At 55.1% G+C, this 23193-nt stretch overlaps 2 protein-coding genes and 1 long non-coding RNA gene across 3 annotated transcripts in view; 2 read left to right on the plus strand and 1 right to left on the minus strand.

The window, feature by feature from the left end:
- Positions 1-10410, minus strand: part of LOC109265667 (NADH-cytochrome b5 reductase 3) — a 27688-nt gene extending 17278 nt beyond the window's left edge. Inside the window, exons 1-2 of the mRNA XM_053895723.1 lie at positions 10280-10410; positions 2405-2536 (exon numbers count right to left, since the gene is read on the minus strand). Coding sequence (XP_053751698.1) covers positions 2405-2536; positions 10280-10300 — 153 coding nt within the window. The 5' untranslated portion in view covers positions 10301-10410. The remainder of the gene's footprint in view (positions 1-2404; positions 2537-10279) is intronic.
- On the plus strand, positions 10298-11383 carry LOC128772481 (translation initiation factor IF-2-like). The gene is made up of 2 exons (XM_019447088.2): positions 10298-10825; positions 11102-11383. Exons 1-2 carry the CDS (start codon positions 10299-10301, stop codon positions 11166-11168), a joined length of 594 nt encoding a protein of 197 aa, XP_019302633.2. The 5' UTR covers position 10298; the 3' UTR covers positions 11169-11383.
- A 1624-nt stretch (positions 11384-13007) lies between these two features.
- Positions 13008-22896, plus strand: LOC109265666 (uncharacterized). The gene is made up of 3 exons (XR_008419671.1): positions 13008-14230; positions 18889-18988; positions 21776-22896. It is a non-coding gene; the product is annotated as an uncharacterized LOC109265666 (long non-coding RNA).
- Positions 22897-23193: the final 297 nt, after the last annotated feature.

The following is a 23193-nucleotide window of genomic DNA, read 5'->3' on the forward strand; positions in this document are numbered from 1 at the left end:
GCTCCGCACGGTGCCGGCATTCGGCTGCTGGCCATGATGAGCTGAGCAGTAGAGCCCCAGAGGTTCAAGGGGACCTTGCAAATCAGTGGGCCCAGGAAGGGCAGGCGGTGGGGGCCTCCCTGTGCCTGTGGGGGAGCTCGGCGAAAGCTTCCCAAAGTCGACCCACCCGCTGACCCCAAAAAGCCACCGCTAGGCTATAACGGGCGTGGGGGCAGATTTAACTGCTAGGACATTTGCCACAGGCCCGGTCAAAGGGAACTGGGGGGGTCCACTGTGTGACGTCCCCATGAGGAAATACGAGACAGTCATCAATGAACTAGGGGTGCACCTGGGCGGCTCCTTCAGTTGAGCGCCCAACTTTGGCTCAGGTCATGGTCTCGCAGTTCGTGGGTTCGAGCCCCACGTCAGCCTCTCCACACTCAGTACAGAGCCTGTCCCCCTCTCTTCCCCTCCCCCGCGTGTGCTTTCCCAAAGATAAATAAATTTAAAAAATAATAATAATGAACCAGGGGAGCCTGGGGGGCTCAGTCGGTTAAGCGTCCAACTGCAGCTCAGGTCACGAGCTCACGGTTCGTGGGTTCGAGCCCCACATCAGCCTCTCCACTCTCAGTACAGAGCCCGCTTCAGATCCTCTCTGCCCCTTCCCCGCTCACGTGCTTTCTCTCTCTCTCTCAAAAATAATTAAAAAAATTTTTTTAATCAGGCTATTGAAAGAAAGAGAAAGTAAGTACACACCTAAAACTCCATACATCATATATACGCGAATGTGATGCCCAGAAGAAGGCTCACACTGGCCCATGAATGGGACCCTCTGCACAGGGGTGGTGTGGGGGGGATGGGAAGGATGGGGCATTCATACTTTATAAACAGGATTTTTAGAGTGAACATATATAAATCATACATTACTTCTGGAATTAAAATTGTTAAAATGTCTACAAAACATATTGAAAGGGTAAGTCTGGTCTCATCCGGGAAGTGGCGGGTTTTTTTCCTCTTTGGTTTTTGACTTTTCAATGAACTCCTGGTACGAAAGCCGCTCAGGAAGCCCCAATTCTGCGCCTCAGGGACTTGGGACTGATGTGGAGCCTAGGGTGGAGCAGGGGCCCAGGGTTCAGGGCCTTGCAGGTGACTTTCTCTGCTCCATGACTCAGTTTTCCCTGTCACACCCCTTCCGAGGCAGCTGCGGGTGGCCAGAAATAGCACAAGGGAGGGGTTCTGATGAGGGAGAGAAGAGCAGCCGCTAAAGGGAGGCAGGGCAAGGGAGGGAGAGGGTGGTTTTAAATCATGATCAGAAGTTTGAAACGGAAAAGCATCCAACAGGGAGGGCGGGAGCAAGCCTTCCAGAGAGGCAGGGGGAGCCGCACAGAGGGATCATGAGATCACGCGGGGAATCTGCACAGATGCAAAAGATATCTGAGTCCAAGAAGCACCAGGCCCCGAGTCGATGGCCGTGGGGGCGAGGAGGAGTCATTAGCTTTAAGGAAAGGGGCACCGGGACGGGAAGCATGTGGGACCAAGACAACGGGCAGGCCTGAGTCCTGGTCCTTCCCCTAACACACAGTGTGACCTCCGATACCCCCCTACTCCTCTTTTGCCCTCTGTTTTCCCATCTGTTCAATGGGTGCTTAGACCCAAAAGTCCTGAGGGGTCCCTCTTGCTCTGACCTTCTGTGGGATAGAGAGTGTGGTTCAGAGAACAGGCTCTGTGGTCAGAGACATAGCTTCAAATCCCTTTGCCACTTACTAGTAGCCTTAGAAAGGGACATCACTTCGGGGCACCTGGGTGGCTCAGTCAGTTAAGTGTCCAACTTCAGCTCTGGTCATGATCTCATGGTTCGTGGGTTTGAGCCCCACATCCGGCTCTGTGCTGACAGCTCGGAGCCTGGAGCCTGCTTCGGATTCTGTGTCCCCCTCTCTCTCTGCCCCACCCCTGCTTGTGCTCTGTCTCTCTGTCTTTCAAAAATGAATAAACATTAAAAAAAATAACATTTTTTTAAAATTTATTTTAACGTTTATTTTTGAGACAGAGAGAGACTGAGCATGAATGGGGGAGGGTCAGAGAGAGGGAGACACAGAATCTGAAACAGGCTCCAGGCTCTGAGCTGTCAGCACAGAGCCCGACGTGGGGCTCGAACTCACGGACCGAGAGATCATGACCTGAGCCGAAGTCAGCCGCTTAACCGACTGAGCCACCCAGGCGCCCCCCCAAAAAAAACATTTAAAAGAAAGGGACATCACTTCAATTTTCCCATCTGTGAGATGGGCAGACAATAGGACCTACTTCGGGGGGGGGGGGGGGCACGCCCTGGGCACACAGCAGGTGCCAACAAACACTGTGATGCAGGCAGGGAGACAGAGGAGCCTCCGGGGGCCCATACCCCGCCCCCATGGTGACTGGCACTCACCTCCTTGTCGATGAGCCTCAGTGGGTACTTGATGTCCGGGCTCTCAAGGGTGATGGCCGGGGTGGAGCGATGGAACAGCTTCATGAGCAGGTTGTAGAGGAACCAGACTGGGGAGAGGACCACGTGGCCCAACTGAAATGACAGTGACGGACCCACGAGGTCAGCGTGGGCACGGGGAGGGGCCTGCCACCTGCCTTTCCCGCAAACACACCAGTCGTTTCCAGGTGTTTCCACCTCCAGGCCTCGCTCTGCTCATGCTGTCCCCTCTTCCAGGAGCACCCTCTCCCCCACCATCCTCATCCAGGGAACCCCATCACCTACTTTGGTGCCGGCTGGGAGAAGTTACAAAAACAAGACACGTGAAACCTATCAGTTATTCCTAAGTCGCTGGAAATCTCCATTTCCCAGACGAACCAGGACAAAGAAAGCTACATAACTGGGCATGTATCCCTTTTCACTCTGGCTGCTAGGAAGCTCAGAGTAAAGCTCACAAGTAACTATGCTTAACCTTGAGCACTGGGTGCCTGTGCTCCCTCCCTCCTTCCCTTCCTTTAGTCAGTTTCCCTGGTCCTATTAAGTGATCTCAAGTGCTAGCTCTATTTAGACAGACAAACCCCCGAGCCCCAGGATTCCGCCTTCAGGTGTGGGGGACAGCTGAGGCACTGAACTGGACACTGGGAAGCTCTGCTCCTTGTTGGCTGTGTGATCCTAGGTAAGTCCCTTCCCCTCTCTGAACTGGACCAGGTGACCTGCAAGGTCCCCTGAAGCTCTGAGAGTCTACTGCTCAGCACCATGCTGAGCCCCACACACGTGTTAATCTCAGGACAACCCTCATAGGGTTGCAGATGAGCAAACAGCTCAGAGGGGTGCAGCAACTTGCCCACACTCACACAGCTGGTGGGTGGGGAGCTGCAATTTGAACCTGAGTCCACCTGCTTCCCCAGTCACCCTCTTAAACTACCGGCCCATGCTCACCGTGCTGTGTGACCCTGAGAGGCTCCTCCTTGCCAACGCCCTGCCCCCCACATCTCAACCTCACAAAGACCCTAAGAGGTGGTTTCGATTTTTGAAAAACAGACAAAACCCAAATCTACTGGCCACCTGTGCTTTCTAGCTGTTTCTTTGTCCCTGGGCAAATCACTTAGCCTCTCCGAGCCGCTTCTCCATCTGTGAAACGGGATCATTTCATCTGTCTACAGCCATGAGGAAACAGTGAGGGCTATTCTCCAGAATAACTGGCCAGGGCTCCTCCAAAAGGTCAATGGCACACACAAAAAAAACAAAAACAAAGAAAGGGTGGAGAACCGGTCCAGATTAAAGAAAGCTCTTGTGGGTTGAACGGTGGCCCCCAAAAGATAAATCCATCCAGATCCTGGGAATGTGTCCTCACCTGGAAAAGGGGTCTTTGTAGATGCAACTCAACTAAGGGTCTTGAGACGAGATCATCTTGGAATACCCTGGTGGGCCCTAAACTCCGTGACAAGCGTCACCGACAGCCACCAGAAGCAAGAAGAGACAAGAAGGACCCTCCCCTAGATTGCCAGACAGGTGATCTGCCAATACCTTGATTTCAGACTTCTGGCCTCCAGAACCGTAAGGGAGTCATTTCTTTTATGCTAGTTTGTGGTGATTTTTTACACAGTCCTAGGGAATCAACACAGAGGCCAGAGAGACAGAGCAACGGAATGTGATGTGTGGTTTTGGATTGAATCCTGGGCCAAAAATAAAATAGTTATAAACGTCAATACTGAGGCAATTGGCAAAATATGAATTAAGGCCCACAGATTAGACACGAGCATTGGATCAATGCTACTTTCCTGATTTGATCCACTGCCCTGTAATTAGGCAACAGAACATCCTTGCTCTTAGGAGGCACCCACTGAAGTACTTAGGGACACCGTGTCTGTAACTTACTCTCAGATAATTAAAAAAAATAAAATATGCACACACACCTAACAAAGCAAATACAATAAACGTTTACAGTTGGGCCATCCGGGCAAAAAGCTTACAAGAATTCTTCGTACATTCTTGCAATTTCACTGTAAGTTTGAAATAACTTCAAAATAAAACTAGGGCTGGGGTGGGGAGAAGGCCACAATGGTGGTTCAAACAGTGAGGCTGGGAGCACAAAACACTGCTTCTCCAGAAAGCTGTCTCATGTCTTGTTCGGCACCCGTGACCAGTACACCTCCCTGACTTCGGTTCTCTCACCAAACGACCATGTGTTCTTCTTATCATAATCCTACTAGATCCCTTTTTTGCCTTGGTTGCCAGGAAGCTCAGAGCCAAGTTCTCTGCTGGCACGGAGGCCTCTCTGCTTCCTTTGAGGGCTTCCTGAGGTAGTGAATAGACTTGGAGGTGGTCCTTGCCCGACTCAGGGCTGGGTGAGAGGACCCTGCTCTCTCGAGGCCCACCCTACTGCTCCCAGGCTTCCTAGAAGCCTTGCCAGGATTCCCACTCTGTGTCAGGTGCTCTGGCCGAGTACCTGAGCCTCAGTGTCTCATCTGTAGAAGGAAGGTAAGAGCTACCGCTCGGCCCACCTCCTGGGGGAGTCAAGATATGAGATGAGATAAGGGTGCTCAGGCCACAGAGGGATGTGGGCGCACACACAGGAGCTTCTCTTGACCCCCAAGTGAAGAAGGGCAGAAGCACCAAGATCCCTCGCCAGGCCTGGCCCCTGCTCCCCAAACCGGCCCGGCGGCTTCAAGTTACCCTGTTGCGGCTGTGGGCTGCGGTTACAGGCGCTTTGTCACAGGCGCTTTGTCGGGCTTAGAACAAGGTGCCTCTCTCCCAGGCGGGGCCTCCAGGCTGAGTGCGGTCCAGGCCTCACCCCACAGAGCCCCGGGTCTGTGATTGACGGGTCCGAAGGAACGGGCTGTGGGAGCCAGCCAAGGCTCCCCTCTCCAGCCCCACCCACCACGCGGCAGGGGTCTCTGGCGGCCGCACATTTAACCAGCACCTACCGCGTCCCAGGCACCGCACAGCGTTCTACCCGTCCTGGGTCTCATTAAAGGCCCTCGTTAAAGCCCCAGCTCAGGACCTCAGGAGAGAATCGTGGCCTCTCCAGGCCCCACCCCCCTCAAGTGCAAGAGGACAGTCTCCTCCAGGGCTGGGGAGGACAGGAAGACAGGTGAGAGGGCCGTGCACAGAGCAGACGCAGCGAACGTTCCCAAGCTGGCACGGCTCCAGGAGTGGGACGTGAGCTCCCGGAGATAATCCTCGTTTTCACCTTGGCTGTAGGCGCTGTGATTATCACCAGGTTACAGATAAGGAAACTGAGGCCCAGAGAAGGTCAGCGTCTTGCCCCAGGTGCACCACAGCGGATCCTTGGACGACCACACTCACAAGTGATACTACTGTCCCTGTTTCTCAGAGACGTTAAGTGACTTGCACGTGGTCCTACAGCAAGTCAAGGGTGGAGCCAGGACTCAACCCCAGGCCCGTCTAGCCCTTCCCCAGCCACCTCCCAGGACAGGTGCCCTCTCTGTGCCCCAGCCACAGAGCCCAAGGCCCGAATCCCACAGCCTCATACCCTGCCTCTCGTGATGAGGCCCCAACTGCCAAACCAACAGGCCACCCATCCCCTCCTCAAACACCCACGATGGCTCCCCGCTGCCTGCCTCCACTCAAGGCCCCTGCTATGTGGCTATAACGCTGGCCAAAAGCCTTTCCTCAGGCCTTTGCACACTCTTCTTTCTGCCCCAGATGCCCTTCCTCTTCCCTCATCCAGCCAGGAAACTCCTACTCATCCTTCAGACCCCAGTCTAAATGTCAAATCTTCCCTGACTGGCCCCTCCCTAGCTCATCAGGCCCTCGGCAGACTTCCATAGCCCCTGCTCCCCTCTCTAAACTCCCCTGGGACTGAGGACTATTCTGCAGATTCCTCTGCTACGGGCCCTGCCATGTCAAGCGGAGAAGCCATATCCATGGGGAACACTGGTTAGGGAGAAAGTGGAGTGAAGTTAGGTTTGCATCGTAGGGAGCCCGGGAGATGAACTTGAAGGACAGTGAGAGCCAACTGGAGTTGTGTTTGGTGCTCCCTGGAGTTTTGATTTCCCCCAACACAGCCGCTTGGCCCGCAGCTCATTGTACAATCTGCAGAGAACCTTCCCCTGTATTTCCTCACTGACCCGCAGCGGTAGGAAATAGACCAACTGCATTCTTCATTTAACAAATGAGGAAACCAAGGCTCAGGGAGGCCCTGGGTGGAGGCCGCAGTCCTAGCCTAGACCTTCCAGCTTCAAGTACCAGCCTCGTGTACCCGGGATGCCAGCCATGGCTCAAACGGCTGGGCCAGAGCCTACGTGTGGTCACGGTCGCCGTGAAACAGCAGATCCTAGATCAGAAGCCCCAGAAGGGGCAGGGGTGGGGGGGTGGGGGAATCTGTGGTCTCATCACCATTGCATCCCCAGAGCTCAGAGCAGAGACACTCAAACATGTGTGGATAAATTCGTGAAGGGACAGCAACAAGCAACCCCCCCCCCCCCCCCCCAGGTCTCTGTCTGACTCTTTTTATTTTGCCTGGAAGTTTCAGGAGTCAGGGCAAGAGGCCAGATCCCTCCCGGGTGAGGGCGGGGCACCAGCTCATCTTGTCCCTTTGAAGACCCACAGTCCTCCAGAGCACAGGCCGGGGTGGCTCCGATCCTAGCTTCGATCCTGGCTTCCTGGCGGCTCCGCATCTGTGAGGCACGCCTACCGCGTGGAGGGATGCTGGGATCAGAGCCATGGCCGGAAGGAGCCGCCCATGTGGGCAGCTGATAAATGTCAGCAGCAGCCCTCCTTCCAGCCTCCGGTCCCCAAAACTGGGCTATGCAGAGCGAGGTACAGCTGCTTGGCTCCTATCATCTCACATAATCCTCAAGCCTAGGAGACGGGAGCTGATACCACCCCCATTTCGGGCGAGGAAACAGAGGCCTGGGTGAAAGACCTGGCCCGAGGGCCAGGATGTGAACCCAGGCACGTGACCGAGTCCACGCACTGAGTCACCGTACCGCCCTGCCTCTCTGCGCCTGTGGACTCTGCATATGTACGAACTCCTACCTGGGGAGGCAGCTGTGGGCAGACCCTCGCTGTCAGTCAGTCGTTCAGGCCAGAAACCCCAGTGAGCACACCTATCGGGACTCACGGGGGATTCGGGGAACACCAGCCAGGGGACCCTGCCCCTGAAGAGCTCAAGCCAGTGGGGAAGACAGACACAGTCCCGGGAAAGGGAGCAATGGAAAGTTAAAGGTGGAGGCTCTACCAGATTCACAAGGGGTAGGGATGCCCTGTTCCTACAACCTGGGGGCAGAATGAACTCTGCAGCCCCTCCTAGTCCACGGTACCACCCCCACCCCTGCAAGTCGTGGACAGAGTAAACAGGAGGCAGATGGTGAAGCCAAGGCCCCACCCCAGCTCCCCCTCAGCCTTGCTGCTCAGACACACACACGTACACATGTGTATGCACACATGCGCGCACACACACACACAGTCACCACAGCCCCTCGGGGGGATCTAGGGGACAGCTGCCCCCCAGGCCTTGACCTGGTGCCCTGCAGGCCGTGCTCGGCCCACCGGGGAACCCACCACCTGCTTTTCCTCACCTCTGCTGACACAGAAAGAGAGAGGGAAAGGGGCAGCCAGAGTCCCAGGATGTCTCCAGGGCGCCCCCAGCTCGCCCACCATTGCTGAGGGGATGGGCAGCCTTGCTGCCCCCCACACGGCACCCTGCCCAGCTGCCCCACTCCGTGGAGTTCCCTACTGGGACCCGGGCACCCGCTCTACCCAGGTGGGGTCTGAGCACAGGCCTAGCCCTCCCGGGGGGCCGGCTCCCGGTGCTGAGGCTTACCTGCCTGCCGCCCGCCAGCTGCCCCGCTGGGATCTGAGTGTCCACCTCCCTCTGGGTCCCCTTCTCAGGAAGTGGAAGGAAGTGGGAGGGAGTGGAGGAAGTTCTGCAGCGGGGGGCTCCTGGCTCGCAACCGTGGGGGAAGTGCACCCAGGAGGAGGGGCAGGTGGACAGCAGAGCCACTTTCCGTGGAGGAGACACAGTCCCGCTCCCCTGGAGCTAGGGGCAAGGGCCACGGAAGAGCCACAGAGCTGCGGGGGCAGCGAGCAAGCCTGGGACTCTACCTGTCGTGGCGGTCTATCGGGGCCCACTGAGCACTCACGGATATGCCGGGGGCAGGGGAGCCACGGTCCCGGCTGGCAGGCCAAACCCCCGATGTTCCCCCAAGTGCCAGTCCCTGAGCTGGGGCCCCCTGGAGTATAGGAGGAGGCCTCCTGCAGAGCCTGTACACCCCAGATAAGAGTCTGGTGCCCAGAGCCTGAGCCGGCCTCCCGCGGACCCTGTGGAGCTGGTGCGCCAGGAGGCCCGGCTAGGGTCTGCTGTGGGCATTTTGGGCTAGGTGGGGACCCCAGCAGGTCAATCCCTGCCCGCCTCTTGGACAGAGGGGGCCGTGGAGCTGGTGAGTCTCCTAACTCACAAGGGGGGTGCAAGGGGGCCTTGGCAAAACGTATGGAGCGGCCACATGCTGGGGGCACAGTGACAAATCCAACCAGCACCAGCTAGAAAGCGAGAAGCACTGTGGGAAAACAGCAGGGGTGGGGGTCCGGGGGCGGGGTTGAGTAACGAAGGAGGAGGGTCAGGATGTTACCCTCAGTAATGCCCACAGGTTTGCCCTGGGCAAGGCTGCTCCTAGGTCTGGATGTCCCCCAGAGTCCTGGGCTGGGCCACAACTGCAGGAACAAATACCCGGAGGCCAAGAGAACCATTTGCCTCACCCTGAGCAGGAGCCTCACAGAGCCAGAGGGAAGAGGCAGGCGCCTGGGGTGGAGGTGGCTGTGGACGCAAGTGGCTCTGGGCCTAATCCTCTTGATGCCCGCCCTGCCACTGCTCCCGGTGCCCAGCCAGCTCCCGGGACCAGAGCACGCCCGGGGGTGGGGGGCAGGAGGGAGGCTGGAGCACCCGTCCCCAGGCCCTCCACTGTGGCTTTTGAGAAATCCCAGAGAGGAGGCACCGGGAGTCCCAAAAGTGACAGCATGATGGTGGACTTTGGAGCCCCACGAGTTCAGCACCACCGCCCCCAGCATGGGAAGGCGGCCAAGTGTGAGTCGAGTTTCTTCATCTGTGAAGCCGGGCTCCTCGCGAGGGCCTCACAAGTCTCGCAGCCCCGCAGCAGCAGGCAGGGGTGCAGCGGGGTCACCGGTGCCCGGAGAAGCCAGGAACCCTGCCATGCAGCCGCATCGCCCGCACGCGCCCCCTCCCACATTCACGCGCTCGCAGAAACTCTCACACACGTGCACTCGGCCACACACCCTCTCACTCACTCATACTCTCCTGTTCTCGCACCTCACACCACACCCACTCCGTATGCTCACACTCAGCCACACATCTGCACACACACACACACACACACACACACACACACCCGCGGGCGCTCGCGCACTCTCGTGCACGCTCACAGTTCACAGCACACCCCGCCGTGTCATGTTCACACTCGGCCACACACGTGCACTCACCGACTCGCGCGCACTCGCATTCTCACACGCACTCCCGTGCACACTCGCACACCCGGGCACACGCCAACTTTCCCAGCCACACCCTCTCTCCCACCCTCTCTCGCAGGGCTCACGCGCAGCCCGCTCCGCCCTCCACGGGGCGGGACCCGGAGGGATGCGGGCGGCGGCGGGGCGCCCCAGTGCCCGTCAGCCGGGTGCCCGCCGCCCGCACGCCCCTCGGGAGGAGGGCTGGGTCCCGGCCATGGAGGGCCGGGGCGTGAGTCACGGCGCCCACCGGGCACGCGCGCGGCGGATGGGGGGGGCCCCGCGCTCCCGACCCCGCGGCCCCGTCCCTGCCCCCCGCGCCCCCCGCGCCCCCCGCGCCCCCTCCCCGCCTACCGTGCTCAGCTGGGCCCCCATGGTGGCGCCGCGCCTCGCTCGCTCCGCCGCCGCCGAGACAGTCGGGCCGCCGCGCCCAGGGCCCGTCCCCTGGCGGCGTCACCCTCGGAGGGGGGGCGGGGCCGAGCGGGCGGCCCCGCCCCTCACGCCGCCGCGAGGAAGGGGCGGCGGGGGGACCCCGCGCACGGCACGTGGCCCGCGGTGGGGTCGCCCCGCTAGCGCTCGGCCGGCCCCGGCTCGCTGGGCGGCCTCGGGTGAGACGTCGGCCTTCCCAGAGGCCCCCCCTCCCGGCTCGTCGCCAGAGAGGGGGAAGGTGGCGCCCTCCCGCGATGGGATCCGGAACTTAAAATCCGGAAACCACCAGGCCACGCCTGGCCTAACCTCGCAGGGTGGCCCTGAGCGCGGGGCTGGGCCTCACAGGCCTCCATATTCCAGACCCGGTTTAGCTCGGGCCCCCTCCAGGCCTGTGAACGTGCTGTTCCCTCTCTCCGGGACACTATCCCCAGCTGCCTCAGGGCCAGCCCTGGCTTACTGTTTGGCTGTCAGGTCAGCTGTTCCCTACTCAAGTCCTGCCCTGCTCCCCGTCTCCAGGCTGACCCTGTGTCTTCGTAGCACGTCACTTGGAGCCGAAGTCATCCCGTGTGTTGTATCGGGGACGGTCTGCCCCCAGCCCCACCGCATCCCAGTGGGCTGTGGACTCCCTGGGGGCAGGACTCTGCTCTGAAGTCCCCTGCATGCCCGGAGCCTAGCACAGAGCCTGGCATACAGTAGGTGCTCAATACTTGTTGAATGAGTGAATTTAACAGTATCTCCTCTGTGTAGGCCCACGATGGTCCCTGGGGGGCTCTCTGGCCCTAGCCTCCTGGAATGGTCTTGGACCCGGATGTGAGCTCCTGATAATCTGACTTGGTCAAGCTGCCAGGTGATGTGTTCCTGCAGCATGGTTCTGGCCAGGCGGAGAACTGGGCCTTCCAGGCAGAAGGAACTGGGCAGAGCCTGGAGGTAGGAACAAGGTGGACAGACACAAGGTCACAAAAGCCCCGAGGGACTGGAACAGCGGAGCTGGGGGCACAATGGTGTGATGTGAAGTCGGGATGAGGCAGTATGGGGGCCTGGGTGGAGAGAACTGGAATGTGGGGGACTGTGGGGGAAGATTTAGGCCTGTGGGGGAGTGAACAGCTGGTTTTAAAAGAGGAGTGGGGACAGTGTGGAGAGAGGGACAGAGAAAGAGATCTGCTGCCTTAGACTACAAGGGTAAATGTGAGAGCAGATCAGTTAGGCATGATTTCAGTTGTATTGGTCACATTTTAAAATTAATTATTATTGGGGCGCCTGGGTGGCTTGGTCGGTTAAGCGTTTGACTTCGGCTCAGGTCATGATCTCACGGTCCATGAGTTCGAGCCCCGCGTCGGGCTCTGTGCTGACTGCTCAGAGCCTGGAGCCTGTTTCAGATTCTGTGTCTCCCTCTCTCTCTGCCCCTCCCCTGTTCATGCTCTGTCTCTCTCTGTCTCAAAAATAAATAAACGTTAAAAAAAATTAAAAATAAAATAAAATAAATTATTATTATTATTACTATTATTTAGTAATCTCTATGCCCAACATGGGGCTCAAACTCACAACCCTGAGATCAAGAGTCGCATGCTCCACCGACTGAGCCAGCCACCGACTGATCAAAATTACTGATCACAATTTTAAGATCACAGTAGTTCTGTTTCTTTGGAGAGGGAGGGCTAGATTTCTCCCCAGACTCCACGGGAACTGCTCACCTCCTGCAGGACAGTAGGGCGGCCATAGTGTCGAGGGGTATGTGGGGAGCAGAGAGAGGGGCTGGGATGACATTGATTAGGTGGCCCCCTCCTGCTGTTAGAACTCAAATCAAGCGGGTAGTTTTAACTGCCATTCACTGGTGTGACAGGCTCAGGCCTTCCCCATTCAGGGTCTTCCTCTGTGGGAGGTGGGGGAGGGCACAGTGTCTTTAAGACTTTTTCTTTTTTTTTTTTTAATGTTTATTTTTGAGAGAGAGAGAGAGAGAGAGTGTGTGTGTGTGCTCAGGGAAGGGCCAGAGGGAGAGAGGGGGACAGAGGATCCGAAAAGGACCCTGTGCTGACAGCAGTGACCCGGCCGTGGGGCTGGAACTCACAAACCGTCAGATGTCATGACCTGAGCTAAAGTCAGATGCTTAACTGACTGAGCCACCCAGGAGCCCCAAGACCACTTCTAATTCTGATATTTTATTTCTGGGTGTGCCCTCAGGCTTGGAAAAATACCCAATGGACAGAGAAATTGCAAGAACAGTGCAATGAACTATCAGATTCCCCCGCTGTTACCATTTGACCTGTCTCTCTCTCTCCCATCCTCCCTATATGTTTGCTTTTGCTGAGCCATAGAGAATTACAGATATGTGACCTTCACCTTTGAATACTTCACCACATTTCTCCTAAGAACAAGGCTGTTCTCTGACATACCACTGTTCAGTGATCAAGTTCAGGAACTTTAACATTGATACAATACTGTTACCTAGTCCCGGGTCCACGTTCCATCGCCCCAGATGCCCCTGTAATGTCCTTTCTGGCTGTTATTTTATTTTATTTTTTTTCTGGTTCAGGGTTTAATCCCAGGTTAAGCGTGGAGTTTACCTGGCAGGTCTCCTTCGGATCAGAGGGCAGGTGATGGACTGTTCCCTGTTGTTGCCCGGCCCGGTCTACCTACAATAAGGTAACTTCTTTGATGCTATGTGAATGCCCTGATCCCCAACAAATTTTGATCCAGTGGTTTTTAGCATGTGCGGATGCTGCTTGCCTGAATCAATTACCACTGAGGAGGTGGTTTAACTGGTTTACAAGGTGCTTTGGGTTGGGGGAAGACGTTCATCCTAATCATTCCTCAAGGTCCTTCCATGAGCCAAAGAACAGAAACTCCCCCCAAGCCTGTTTGCCTTCTGGGCACGCCCTGCCAGCTGGGAATCCCCTCCTCTAGTCAGGGGTTTGATCCTTGGGAGAGACTGAGAGGATGGAAAAACCGTTAGTTTCATTTGCTAGAAGAGGAAGCTGAGGCCCAGGGAGAGGAGAGACGTGGCCTAAGTGGAATAGCTCCTCCCGAGGAGTCTCTGGGCTCCATGGACGAGGCTGGGCGTTTGGGAAGGAGACTTCCGGGCAGAATAACGGGCAGGGTTTCTGGGTCCAGGTTGGGGCTCTCTGACCCCTGACAGCCCCCCTCCCCGGTCCCTGTTATCTGTGTAAGATCTGGGTTGCCTGATTTCGCAGATAAAAATATAGGGTGCCCGGTTAAATTTGAATTTTAGTTAAACAATGAACTTTTTTTTAGTAGTTAAGTATGTCCCAGTTGCTGCACCAAAAATTACACTAAAACCTCATGATGTCTAGGATGTTTGGACTGACACTCGGGTTGCCAAGTAAGATATAGGACATCCAATTAAATTTTAATTTCAGGATACCGATGAATAATTTTTAAACTCAGATGTAGGGAATAAAAGCATGTGTGGCAGGTGTTATCAGATGCAAGAAATGAGGCAGGTGACATTGGTGGGCCTTGAATGCTGGGATGAGCTGCCCTTCTGTCAGAGTAGATGACAGCCCTGGAAGAAGGGACTTGAGCTTGGAAGGCCCTTGCCAGACAGTTCTAGAAAGCTCCCTCTGGGGGCATCTGGCTGGCTCAGGTGGTAGAGCATGCGACTGTCGATCTCGGGTCGTGAGTCCAAGCCCTAAAGAGAAAGCTTCCTCTGGCTGTGGGAGGCGGGGAGTGTGGGCAGAGGTGAGCAAGACTGAAGGTCAAGGACCAATCAGGGGGCAGCTACAGTGACCAGTGACATGCCATAAGGTTCAGACGAATGCTCAGGGGATGTAAAGAGCGTTCAGGGGGCAGGACCTATGGGGCCTGAGGCCCACCAGCTCAGGAAGGTGGGCAGGAGGCCTCTGGCCTGGCATGAGCGGGGTAAGTTTAAGGGGCTGTGGGAGAGGGGGCGGGGAAGGCCTGAGAGTCAATGGGGTCCGGCATCTGGAGTTCAGAAGGGGCCAGGCCCGAGGAGAGAATGGCTCCGGGGCGGGGAAAGAGGGACACAGGGCTACGGTGGGGCAGGGGGCTGTGCAGCGGGGACCTGGGAGGCATTTCTGCCCAAATTACCTCCTGCCGTAGGAGGAACTAGGGGAACACAGTAGCAGCAGCTGCAGGGCTGGGGTGGCTGCCTAGCCAGAGGCCGAAGCATTAATGGTGGAATCCAGCCGCCTGCTCCGTGTGTGAAAGTGCTGGGACAGGGAGGGTGTGCTGGGACAGGAGGTTAGCCCCAGGGTCACCAGACCTGTTCTGCCGAGGCCTCTTTAGAAGCCAAGCAGCCTGCTCTGGCACAGTCTTCGTGTGGGCACCTGGGAGGCTGAAGAAACAGGAATCGGGGCGGTGTCTATTCTATGTGGCAACCTCATCAGTTCTCCTCGGAAGTACTCGAAGCCCAGTCCCAGCCGAGCTCGGGAGCCAGTCATTTCTTACCCAGGGTATTGTGTGCCCAGCTCACGGAGGAGAGGCGTGGCTCAGAGAGGGAAGAACCTTGCCCGAGGCCACATGTCACAACAGCTGATGGGGGTTTGGGTTGGAGTTTGAACCCGGGTCTATTTGCTTCTGAAACTCAGCTCTCCCCATGGCCGCCTGACCCTGGAGTTAGGCATCTGTTTTCCCTCTTCCCTGTTGGCCTGGGCTGCCTTACAGCGAATAGCAGGGACTGACTCCGGGGTGGGGAGCTTCGGGTCACTCCCCATAAAATACTGCCTTCTCTAGACCAGAAATTTTCTTTCCTTTTTTGTTTTTAAAGTGTATTTATTTTGAGAGAGAGAAAGAGCACACGCAGAGAGGGGCAGAGAGAGAGGGAGAGAGAGAGTGAATCCCAAGCAGGCTCTGCACAGTGTGGAACCTGACGTGGGGCTCGAATTCATGAACTATGAGATCACGACCTGAGCCGAAACCAAGAGCCGGATGCTTAACCGACTGAGCCACCCAGGCGCCCCTAGACCAGAAATTTTCAAAATCTTGGCTCTTGCCATGTGGCCTTGGGCAAATCACTCCCCTCTCTAGGCCTGTTTTCTTGCCTACAAAATAGACGACCATCTAGAATCTAGATAGAACCTCGCCAGAACGCAGGTCGCAAAGTGCTGGCCGAAGGGTGGCATCCAGCCCACGGGAGAATCTGTTCTGGGTTTCGGCTTCATTTGAATTAATTGCCAACTTAGGATTTCTGGCTTCTTATGATAAATCCGAGGCTCTTGCCGTATCAGCTTCCAGCCTGGGGGCCCTTCAGGTTCTGATGAGGCTGAGGTTCAGGTCCTCCCGAGGTGCTCCGACAGTGTGTAATTCTCATGCACTCTGCTCCCTGGAAAGCAGGAGTCGAGGGTTCTAGGCTTGGCTCTGCCCAAACCAGCCGTCTGGGGCCAGTGACCACTCCTCTCCGGCACACGTCCACAAACAGGGGCGATCCGCATATCTCAGAAGGCTATGTTGAGGGTTAACTGAGATGCCACGTGTAAACTGCTTCCCAAGTCTGGGTCTGTGGGCAGGTGGAAATGAGAGCTGGGAGCGTGATTACCTGAGTGTCTTTGGCATGCTGAGAGCAGGCTGGGGACTGAGAGATGAATGTGGCTCAGTCCCCAGGGACACACATAAGCAGCAAGCTGAAAACAGTGGGGAGGAAGCGGGGGGAGGTCAAGGCCTTTCACTTGCGGGTGAAATCAAGGGAGGCCTCACAAAAGAGGTGACATTTGGGCTGCCACCACCAGATTCATGTATTCATTCCTCGTGTCTTTACCAAGCACCTACTATGTTCCAGGCATCATTCTAGGTGCTGGGGGTCCAGCAGTGAGCAAGACAAAAATGCCTTTGAAGAGCTGGCGTTCTCATGGGGGAAAACAGAATAAAGCAGAAACAATTAAAAAAAAAAAAAAAAAGACATGTAATGTCTGGTGGAAAAGGAAAGGCAGAGCAGGGCCAGAAGGAGACGGGGGTAGCAATTTTATGTAGGGGCCAGAGAGGCCTTCCTGGGGTGATGACATTGAAGCAGAGACCCGAAGGAAGTCAGCAAGCAAGCCCTGTGGATAACTGGGGAAAGAGCATTCCAGGCAGTGAGAACAGCAAGTGCAAAGGCCCTGAGGCAGGAGTATGCATGGCTTCTTTAAGAAGCAGCAATCCTAGGGGCGCCTGGGTGGCGCAGTCGGTTAAGCGTCCGACTTCAGCCAGGTCACGATCTCGCGGTCCGTGAGTTCGAGCCCCGCGTCAGGCTCTGGGCTGATGGCTCGGAGCCTGGAGCCTGTTTCTGATTCTGTGTCTCCCTCTCTCTCTGCCCCTCCCCCGTTCATGCTCTGTCTCTCTGTGTCCCAAAAATAAATAAAACACGTTGAAAAAAAAAAAATTTAAAAAAAAAAAAAAAAGAAGCAGCAATCCTGTCGGTGTATTCCATTTCTGTGAGGCTAGCTTTGACCACTTGGCTCAGCCGACGGCCAGGCTTTACCCTGTAAAGCCGTATTGCATTTAGGAAGTCATCTATGGGATGATCCTTTGAGACTGTGATTACATGATTTGACTTAATCCTCATAAGCAGCCCTTTGGCAGTCTTAAAATATGTCTGTAAATTCTTTGACATTCCACCCTTTGAGAGATTGGGGGTTTGGGTCCCCTCCCCTTGAATCTGGGTTCTGCGACTTCTTGACCAATAGAATATGGCAGAAGTAAATACAAATCAAAACCACAATGAAGTACCAGCTTACACCCGTCAGAATGGCTAACATTCACAACTCGGACAACAACAGATGTTGGCGAGGATGCGGAGAAAGAGGATCTCTTTTGCGTTGTTGGTGGGAATGCACGCTGGTGCAGCCACTCTGGAAAACAGAATGGAGGTTCCTCAAAAAACTAAAAATAGAACTACCCTATGACCCAGCAATTGCACGACTAGGTATTTATCCAAGGGATATGGGTGTGCTGTTTCAAAGGGACACACGCACCCCAATGTTTATAGCAGCACTATCAACAATAGCCAAAGTATGGAAAGAGCCCAATGTCGATCGATGGATGAATGGATAAAGAAGATGTGGTCTATATATACGATGGAGTATCACTCGGCAATCAAAAAGAATGAAATCTTGCCATTTGCAACTACGTGGATGGAACTGGAGGGTATTATGCTAAGTGAAATTAGTCAGAGAAAGACAAAAATCATATGACTTCACTCCTATGAGGACTTCAAGAGACAGAACAGATGAACATAAGGGAAGGGAAACAAAAATAATATAAAAACAGGGAGGGGGACAAAGCAGAAGAGACTCATAAATATGGAGAACAAACTGAGGGTTCCTGGAGGGGTCGTGGGAGGGGGGAAGGGCTCAATGGGGAAGGGGCACTAAGGAATCTACTCCTGAAATCACTGTTGCACTAGATGCTAACTAATTTGGATGCAAATTAAAAAATTAAAAATTTAAAACTTAACATAAAAAAAAAAGAACATGGCAAAAGTGACACTCTACCATTGGCGGGGGTGGGAGGGGCAGCCCATAGGAAATGGGTGGCCTCCACGTCCCGTCTCCTGAGACGCTTGCTCTTGAAACCCGGCCACCGTGCTGTGAGGAAGTCCTAGCAGCCCATAGAGAAGCCCCCGTGGAGAGGAGCCCAGGCCTCGGACCCTCCGCTCACCTGAGCTCCCAGTCAACAGCCAGCACCAACTTGCCAGCCATGTGAGCACGCCATCTTGGAAGCAGGTCCTCCAGCCCCCGTTGGGCCACCTCAGCCGGCGCCCTGAGGAGCAGAGCTGAGCCACCCCCTGCAAACCCTGCTCTAATTTCACACAGATGAGAGAATAAGAAGACCGTTGCTGTCTCACACCACTAAGTTTTAGAGTGGTTGGTCACGCAATAATAGTTAACTGGAACAAACCTCACGAAGACAGTCTCCCCATTTTATAGATGAGAAACTGAGGCGCAGAGGATTGAACTAGTTCACCCAACGTCTCATAGCCACTTAGTGGGAGAACTGGCCTTCGAAATCAGCCTCTTTAGGTTGTATTTTGATGACCAGAAGTTCTGAATCTTAATGAAGTCCAATTTGGCGATCTTTTCCTACAGTAAATCTGTTTTGTGTGGATAGGCAGTTTCGAAACATTTTTTTTCATGTATGACTACATAATCTCTGTGGACATTAAACACATAATGGTGCTTATTTTTTACTTTATATTTTTTTAATTTTTTTAACATTTATTTATTTTTGAGAGACAGAGCGTGAGCAGGGGAGGTGCAGACAGAGAGGGGGACACAGAATCCAAAGCAGGCTCCAGGCTCTGAGCTGTCAGCACAGAGCCCGACGCGGGGCTCAAACTCACAAACCTCGAGATCATGACCTGAGCCAATGCTTAGTCCCATGCTTAACTGGCTGAGCCACCCAGGCGTCCCACATAATGGTGTTTAACAGCTGCCCGATGTCCCACTGTGTGGAGTACTAGCCTTTATTTGACTAAGCTCCATTCATAGGTATCTAGGTGTTTCCTAGTTTGTCACCATTTTGGACAATACTGTGGGCAATGCCCTTGCACGTACCTCTTTGTTTTTCCGATTATTTTGTAAAAGGTACGTGCTTAGACGTGGAACTGCGTGGGCAAAGAACGAGCAAAGTTCAAAGCTTCCTGGCAACACGGCCAGACTGCCAGATGGCACGTCGTGTGAGCAGGTGAGAGTTTTCTAGGGTGGCCGTTACCGAATGACGACAAACGGGCTGCCTTCCACAAACAGAAAGCTATTCTCTCACAGTTCAGGAGGCCAGAAGTCTGAAATCAAGTTTGGTTCTCTCTGGAGGACCTGAGGGAGTGGAGTTCCTACGCCTCTGTCCTAGGCGCTGGCGGCTGCCTGAACTCTGGTGTTTCTCAGCTTGTGGCACTGGGGTCTCTGCCTCCATTTTCACGCCGCCTTCTGTCTGCGTCTGTGTCCTCCCCTCTTCTCATAAGGACACCAGCCATTCGATTTAGGGCCCACCCTAAATCCAGGATGATTTAATCTCGAAATCTTTAAATAATTACATCTGCAAAGACCTATTTCCAAACGAGGTCACAGGCTGAGGTTCCGGGGGGACACATCTTTTTTTTTTTTTTTAAACATTTATTTATTTTTGAGACAGAGAAAGACAGAGCATGAACGGGGGAGGGTCAGAGAGAGAGGGAGACACAGAATCTGAAACAGGCTCCAGGCTCTGAGCTGTCAGCACAGAGCCGGACGCGGGGCTCCAACTCACAGACCGCGAGATCATGACCTGAGCTGAAGTCGGCCGCTTAACGGACTGAGCCACCCAGGTGCCCCCAGGGGGACACATCTTTTTGGAGGACACTATTCAACCCACGACGGAGCTGTTTTGTTGCTCCTTGGCACAGCCGGGTTGGGCACAGCATATTCCCGGCCGGAGTCCAAGCTGGGGACACCCTGGGGCTCAGGCAGATCTGGGCGGATCTGTCCAACCCCGTGGTTAATGGCTGTTTGTGTGAGCGGCCAGAGGCCCTGGGAGGGAGCTACCCTTGGGAGCAGGAGCTGGGCACCCGGGCATGACAGCCTTCACCCTTCCGGAGCACCTTCCAGCACCACTGCGCTGGGTCCCATATGTGGTGAGCTGCACCCCAAAACAAAGTTAGCCACTGAGAGAGGGGGCAATTCTGAGTCTATCTCAGTGTCCATCGCGGGCTGTTGGCCCGGGGGGGGGGGGGGGGGGGTCTGGCCTTCCGGGTGTAGCCAGGTGCTATTATAACTCCGCTAACCCCCCCGCGGTAAGTGTGGGCTACAGTGGGGGAAACTGAGGTCCTGAGCTATTCAGGAACGCACCCAAGGTTAAGTGCTGGCTGGCTTCAGAGTCCATGATCTTAGCACGTGTGATGTGCTACCTACCGCCCGAGCAGAAACCCGATTCAAACTTCGCTAACCAGGGAGGGCTTTACTAAAGGCTCTTCGAAGGAGCTCAACAAATCAAAGGAGGGAGAGGCTGGGAGACGCTGGGAATGGCCTGGATGCTGCCAGGACTCGGCTCCTGCACATCTTTGCCTCTCTCGTCCAGGGAGCTTCCTCTCTCCAGTCCTTCTGGGCCCCTTCCCGCAGGGATGCGCCTCCCGCCACCCACCAGACGGGTTTGAGCAAAGAAATCTTAGGGAAGGGTCCTGATTGGTCCGTTTTCTCATATGTCCTTCTTTGGGGACTGGCGCTCTCCGATTGGCCCATCTTGGGTCAGGTGCCTCCCCTTAGCCACCATTCTGGTGAGGGAGGTGGAGTCAAGCAAGGGTGGGGTGGGTGGGGGCGGGCTTGGAGGCGGGGTAACTCCCACTGAAAGCGCAGGGCTGGTGAGCGGTGGGCCCAGGAGGGTCCCCAGAAGGGGTCAGCAAGCCAGTGACCACAGGGCAGTTGAAGTGAGCTGACTGCCACCCACTGGGAGTCACCACTGGGTCCTAGAGCGGGAAAAGACTGCGTTCCTGACTTACTGTGTGACCTGGGCAAGGGGAGGATGGCAAGGTGCTCAGAGAACCTGGGAAGGCTGGGTGACTCTGCAAAGGAGGAAGGGAGCCCCCGGGTGCCAGGCGCTTTGCCTTTGTGGAGAGATAGGATCAGAGATGGTGATCTGGGCTCTGTCTTCCCCTGTATTTTCCTCCTTCCCTTTCCCTGCTCTGGCTGCCCCGGGGGAAGGGCTGGCCGTGGGCAGAAAGCCGGCAGCCTGTCTGTGAGAGGAAGAGGGCTTCCAGCATGGTCAGGGCTCCTTGAGAACACACGGAGGAATAAAGGCTCCCAGCCCTGACCAGAGAGGTGGACCCAGGGCTGGGGCAAGGCGCGGGAGGCTTAGGGAGGTCCCCCTCTGGGACATGGCCCTTCTCTGCCCCACGCTGGGATCCAGGGCTTTCTGGGCAGCTGCACCGGGTTTCAAGCTGGGTTTCCACTCCCCCCTCTGCTTGGTTCTTGGACAACGGGACAAGACGTTTCTAATGGCATCTGCTTCCCGAGCGGGCCACACTGCCAGAGGACAGACCCAGGTGGTGTGTAGAAAAGCCCCTGGGCCCCACAGGGATGAGGAGGCAGCAGGGAGCTGCTCAATTTCAGCCACCTTATGCCGATTTCTGAAGATGGGCCTCTTGGCCAAAACCTGTGGACCAGCCCCACCCAGCCCCCGACTTGTAACTCCTGAAGACTCTAGAGCTGAGGTTGTGTTTCCTCTAGAGTCTTGAATGAGGTTCATATGAGGACACACCAGTGACCTCACTTTATTCTCACAGCAACCTCTGAGGCAGGAAAGCCTATCACCTTCTTATAGATGAGGATCCCAAGACAGGCTCAGAGAGGTCCAGGAGCTGCCTGGGATCACACAGCCCCACAGCAGTGGCTTCAGGAGCACCCAGTCTCTACTGTGATCTCTCAGTCTCGTCTCCTGTCCTCTCCTTTCACTCATTTGACAATTTTTTAAAAGGTTTGTTTGTTTGTTTGTTTGTTTTGACAGCAGGGGGAGGGGCAGAGAAAGAGGGAGAGAGAGAATCCCAAGAAGGCTCCGCACTGTCAGCGCAGAACCCAACGCGGGGCTCAAACCCGAGAACTGGGAGATCATGACCTGAGCCGAAATCAAGAGTCAGAAGCTTAACCAACCGAGCCACCCAGGCGCCCCTCATTTGACAATTTCTTTGAGCACCAATCACACCCCTAGTCCCTGTGAGATCCGAGGGCATATGGCGGGGAACAGGCTAGGACTCCCTCAAGGAGCTGCAAAGTTCCCTGTTTACTACTTGGGTGACCTAGAGCTTGGCCTCTCCGAGTCTCAGTTTCATCATCGGTAAAATGGCTACAATAACGACGTGCTCCTAATGGCGTTCTTGAAAGGATCCAATCAGATCATCTACACTCTGGGAGGAAGCCTCTATGCACCCGTACACTCGAGCGAGAGTTATGCCCCACCTCCCCACGTTCAGGGCAGCTGCATAAGTTATTTGGAATTCTTCTATCTGCGAGATTTGTCTCCTCTCCCCTTTTCATTTATTTATTCAACCATTGATTTATAACAGTATGGACTTGTGGCTATATTTTTATTTAAAAAAAAGTTTTTCATGTTTATTTATCTCTGAGAGAGGGAGCGGGGAAGGGGCGGAAAGAGAGGGAGACACAGAATCTGAAGCAGGTTCCAGGCTCTGAGCTGTCAGCAGAGAGCCCAATGCGGGGCTTGAACCCACAAAACGCGAGATCATGACCTGAGCCGAAGTCAGGCGCTTAACCGACAGAGCCACCCAGGCGACCCTCGTGGCTATATTTTTAAAGAAATTTTCCTACTTTGGGTTATCGTCCAATTCTCTCCTTCTTTCTTTGGCCATTGGTAACTCTTCCAGTTGGCCCGCGTCCCTTTAGCACAGCATTGTGTGTGTTTAAACATTTCCTTGGTTCCTGGTGCTACAAGGTGCCCCAGGCTTATTTCCTATAAATCCTTCCCCAGGCTTAGAATCAGCCATTTCTCCAAGGAGCTTTGGTTCCTCTTTCTGAAGAATGGCATTAGAAACCAAGGTCTGGCTGAAGAACATTCTGTTGCTTGGATATATGGTCTATTTATCCATTCATCTGTATATGGATATTTAGGTCATTCACACTTTTTTTTTAATTCTTATTTTATTATTTTTGAGAGAGAGAGAGAGAGAGAGAGAGAGACAGAGCGTGAGTGGGGGAGGGGCAGAGTGCAAGAGGGAGACCCAGAATCTGAAACAGGCTCCAGGCTCTGAGCTGTCAGCCCAGAGCCCGACGTGGGGCTCGAACTCCCGGACCGCAAGATCATGACCTGAGCCGAAGTCGGCCGCTCAACCAACTGAGCCACCCAGGCGCCCCCTTGCTTCTCTTTTTGATTGCAGCCATCCGGTGGCTGGCTGCGAGGTGTCACCTCAG

The sequence above is a fragment of the Panthera pardus genome, unplaced genomic scaffold (assembly GCF_024362965.1).
Source record: "Panthera pardus isolate Hobbes unplaced genomic scaffold, ASM2436296v1 HiC_scaffold_6, whole genome shotgun sequence".
In the NCBI taxonomy this organism is placed as follows: domain Eukaryota; kingdom Metazoa; phylum Chordata; class Mammalia; order Carnivora; family Felidae; genus Panthera; species Panthera pardus.

Coding starts and splice junctions, on each gene's coding strand:
- LOC128772481 (XM_019447088.2), top strand. CDS start 10,299: ATGGTGGCGCCGCGCCTCGCTCGCTCCGCCGCCGCCGAGACAGTCGGG. Junction 10,826..11,101: donor GCTTACTGTTTGGCTGTCAG/GTCAGCTGTTCC, acceptor TCCTCTGTGTAG/GCCCACGATGGTCCCTGGGG.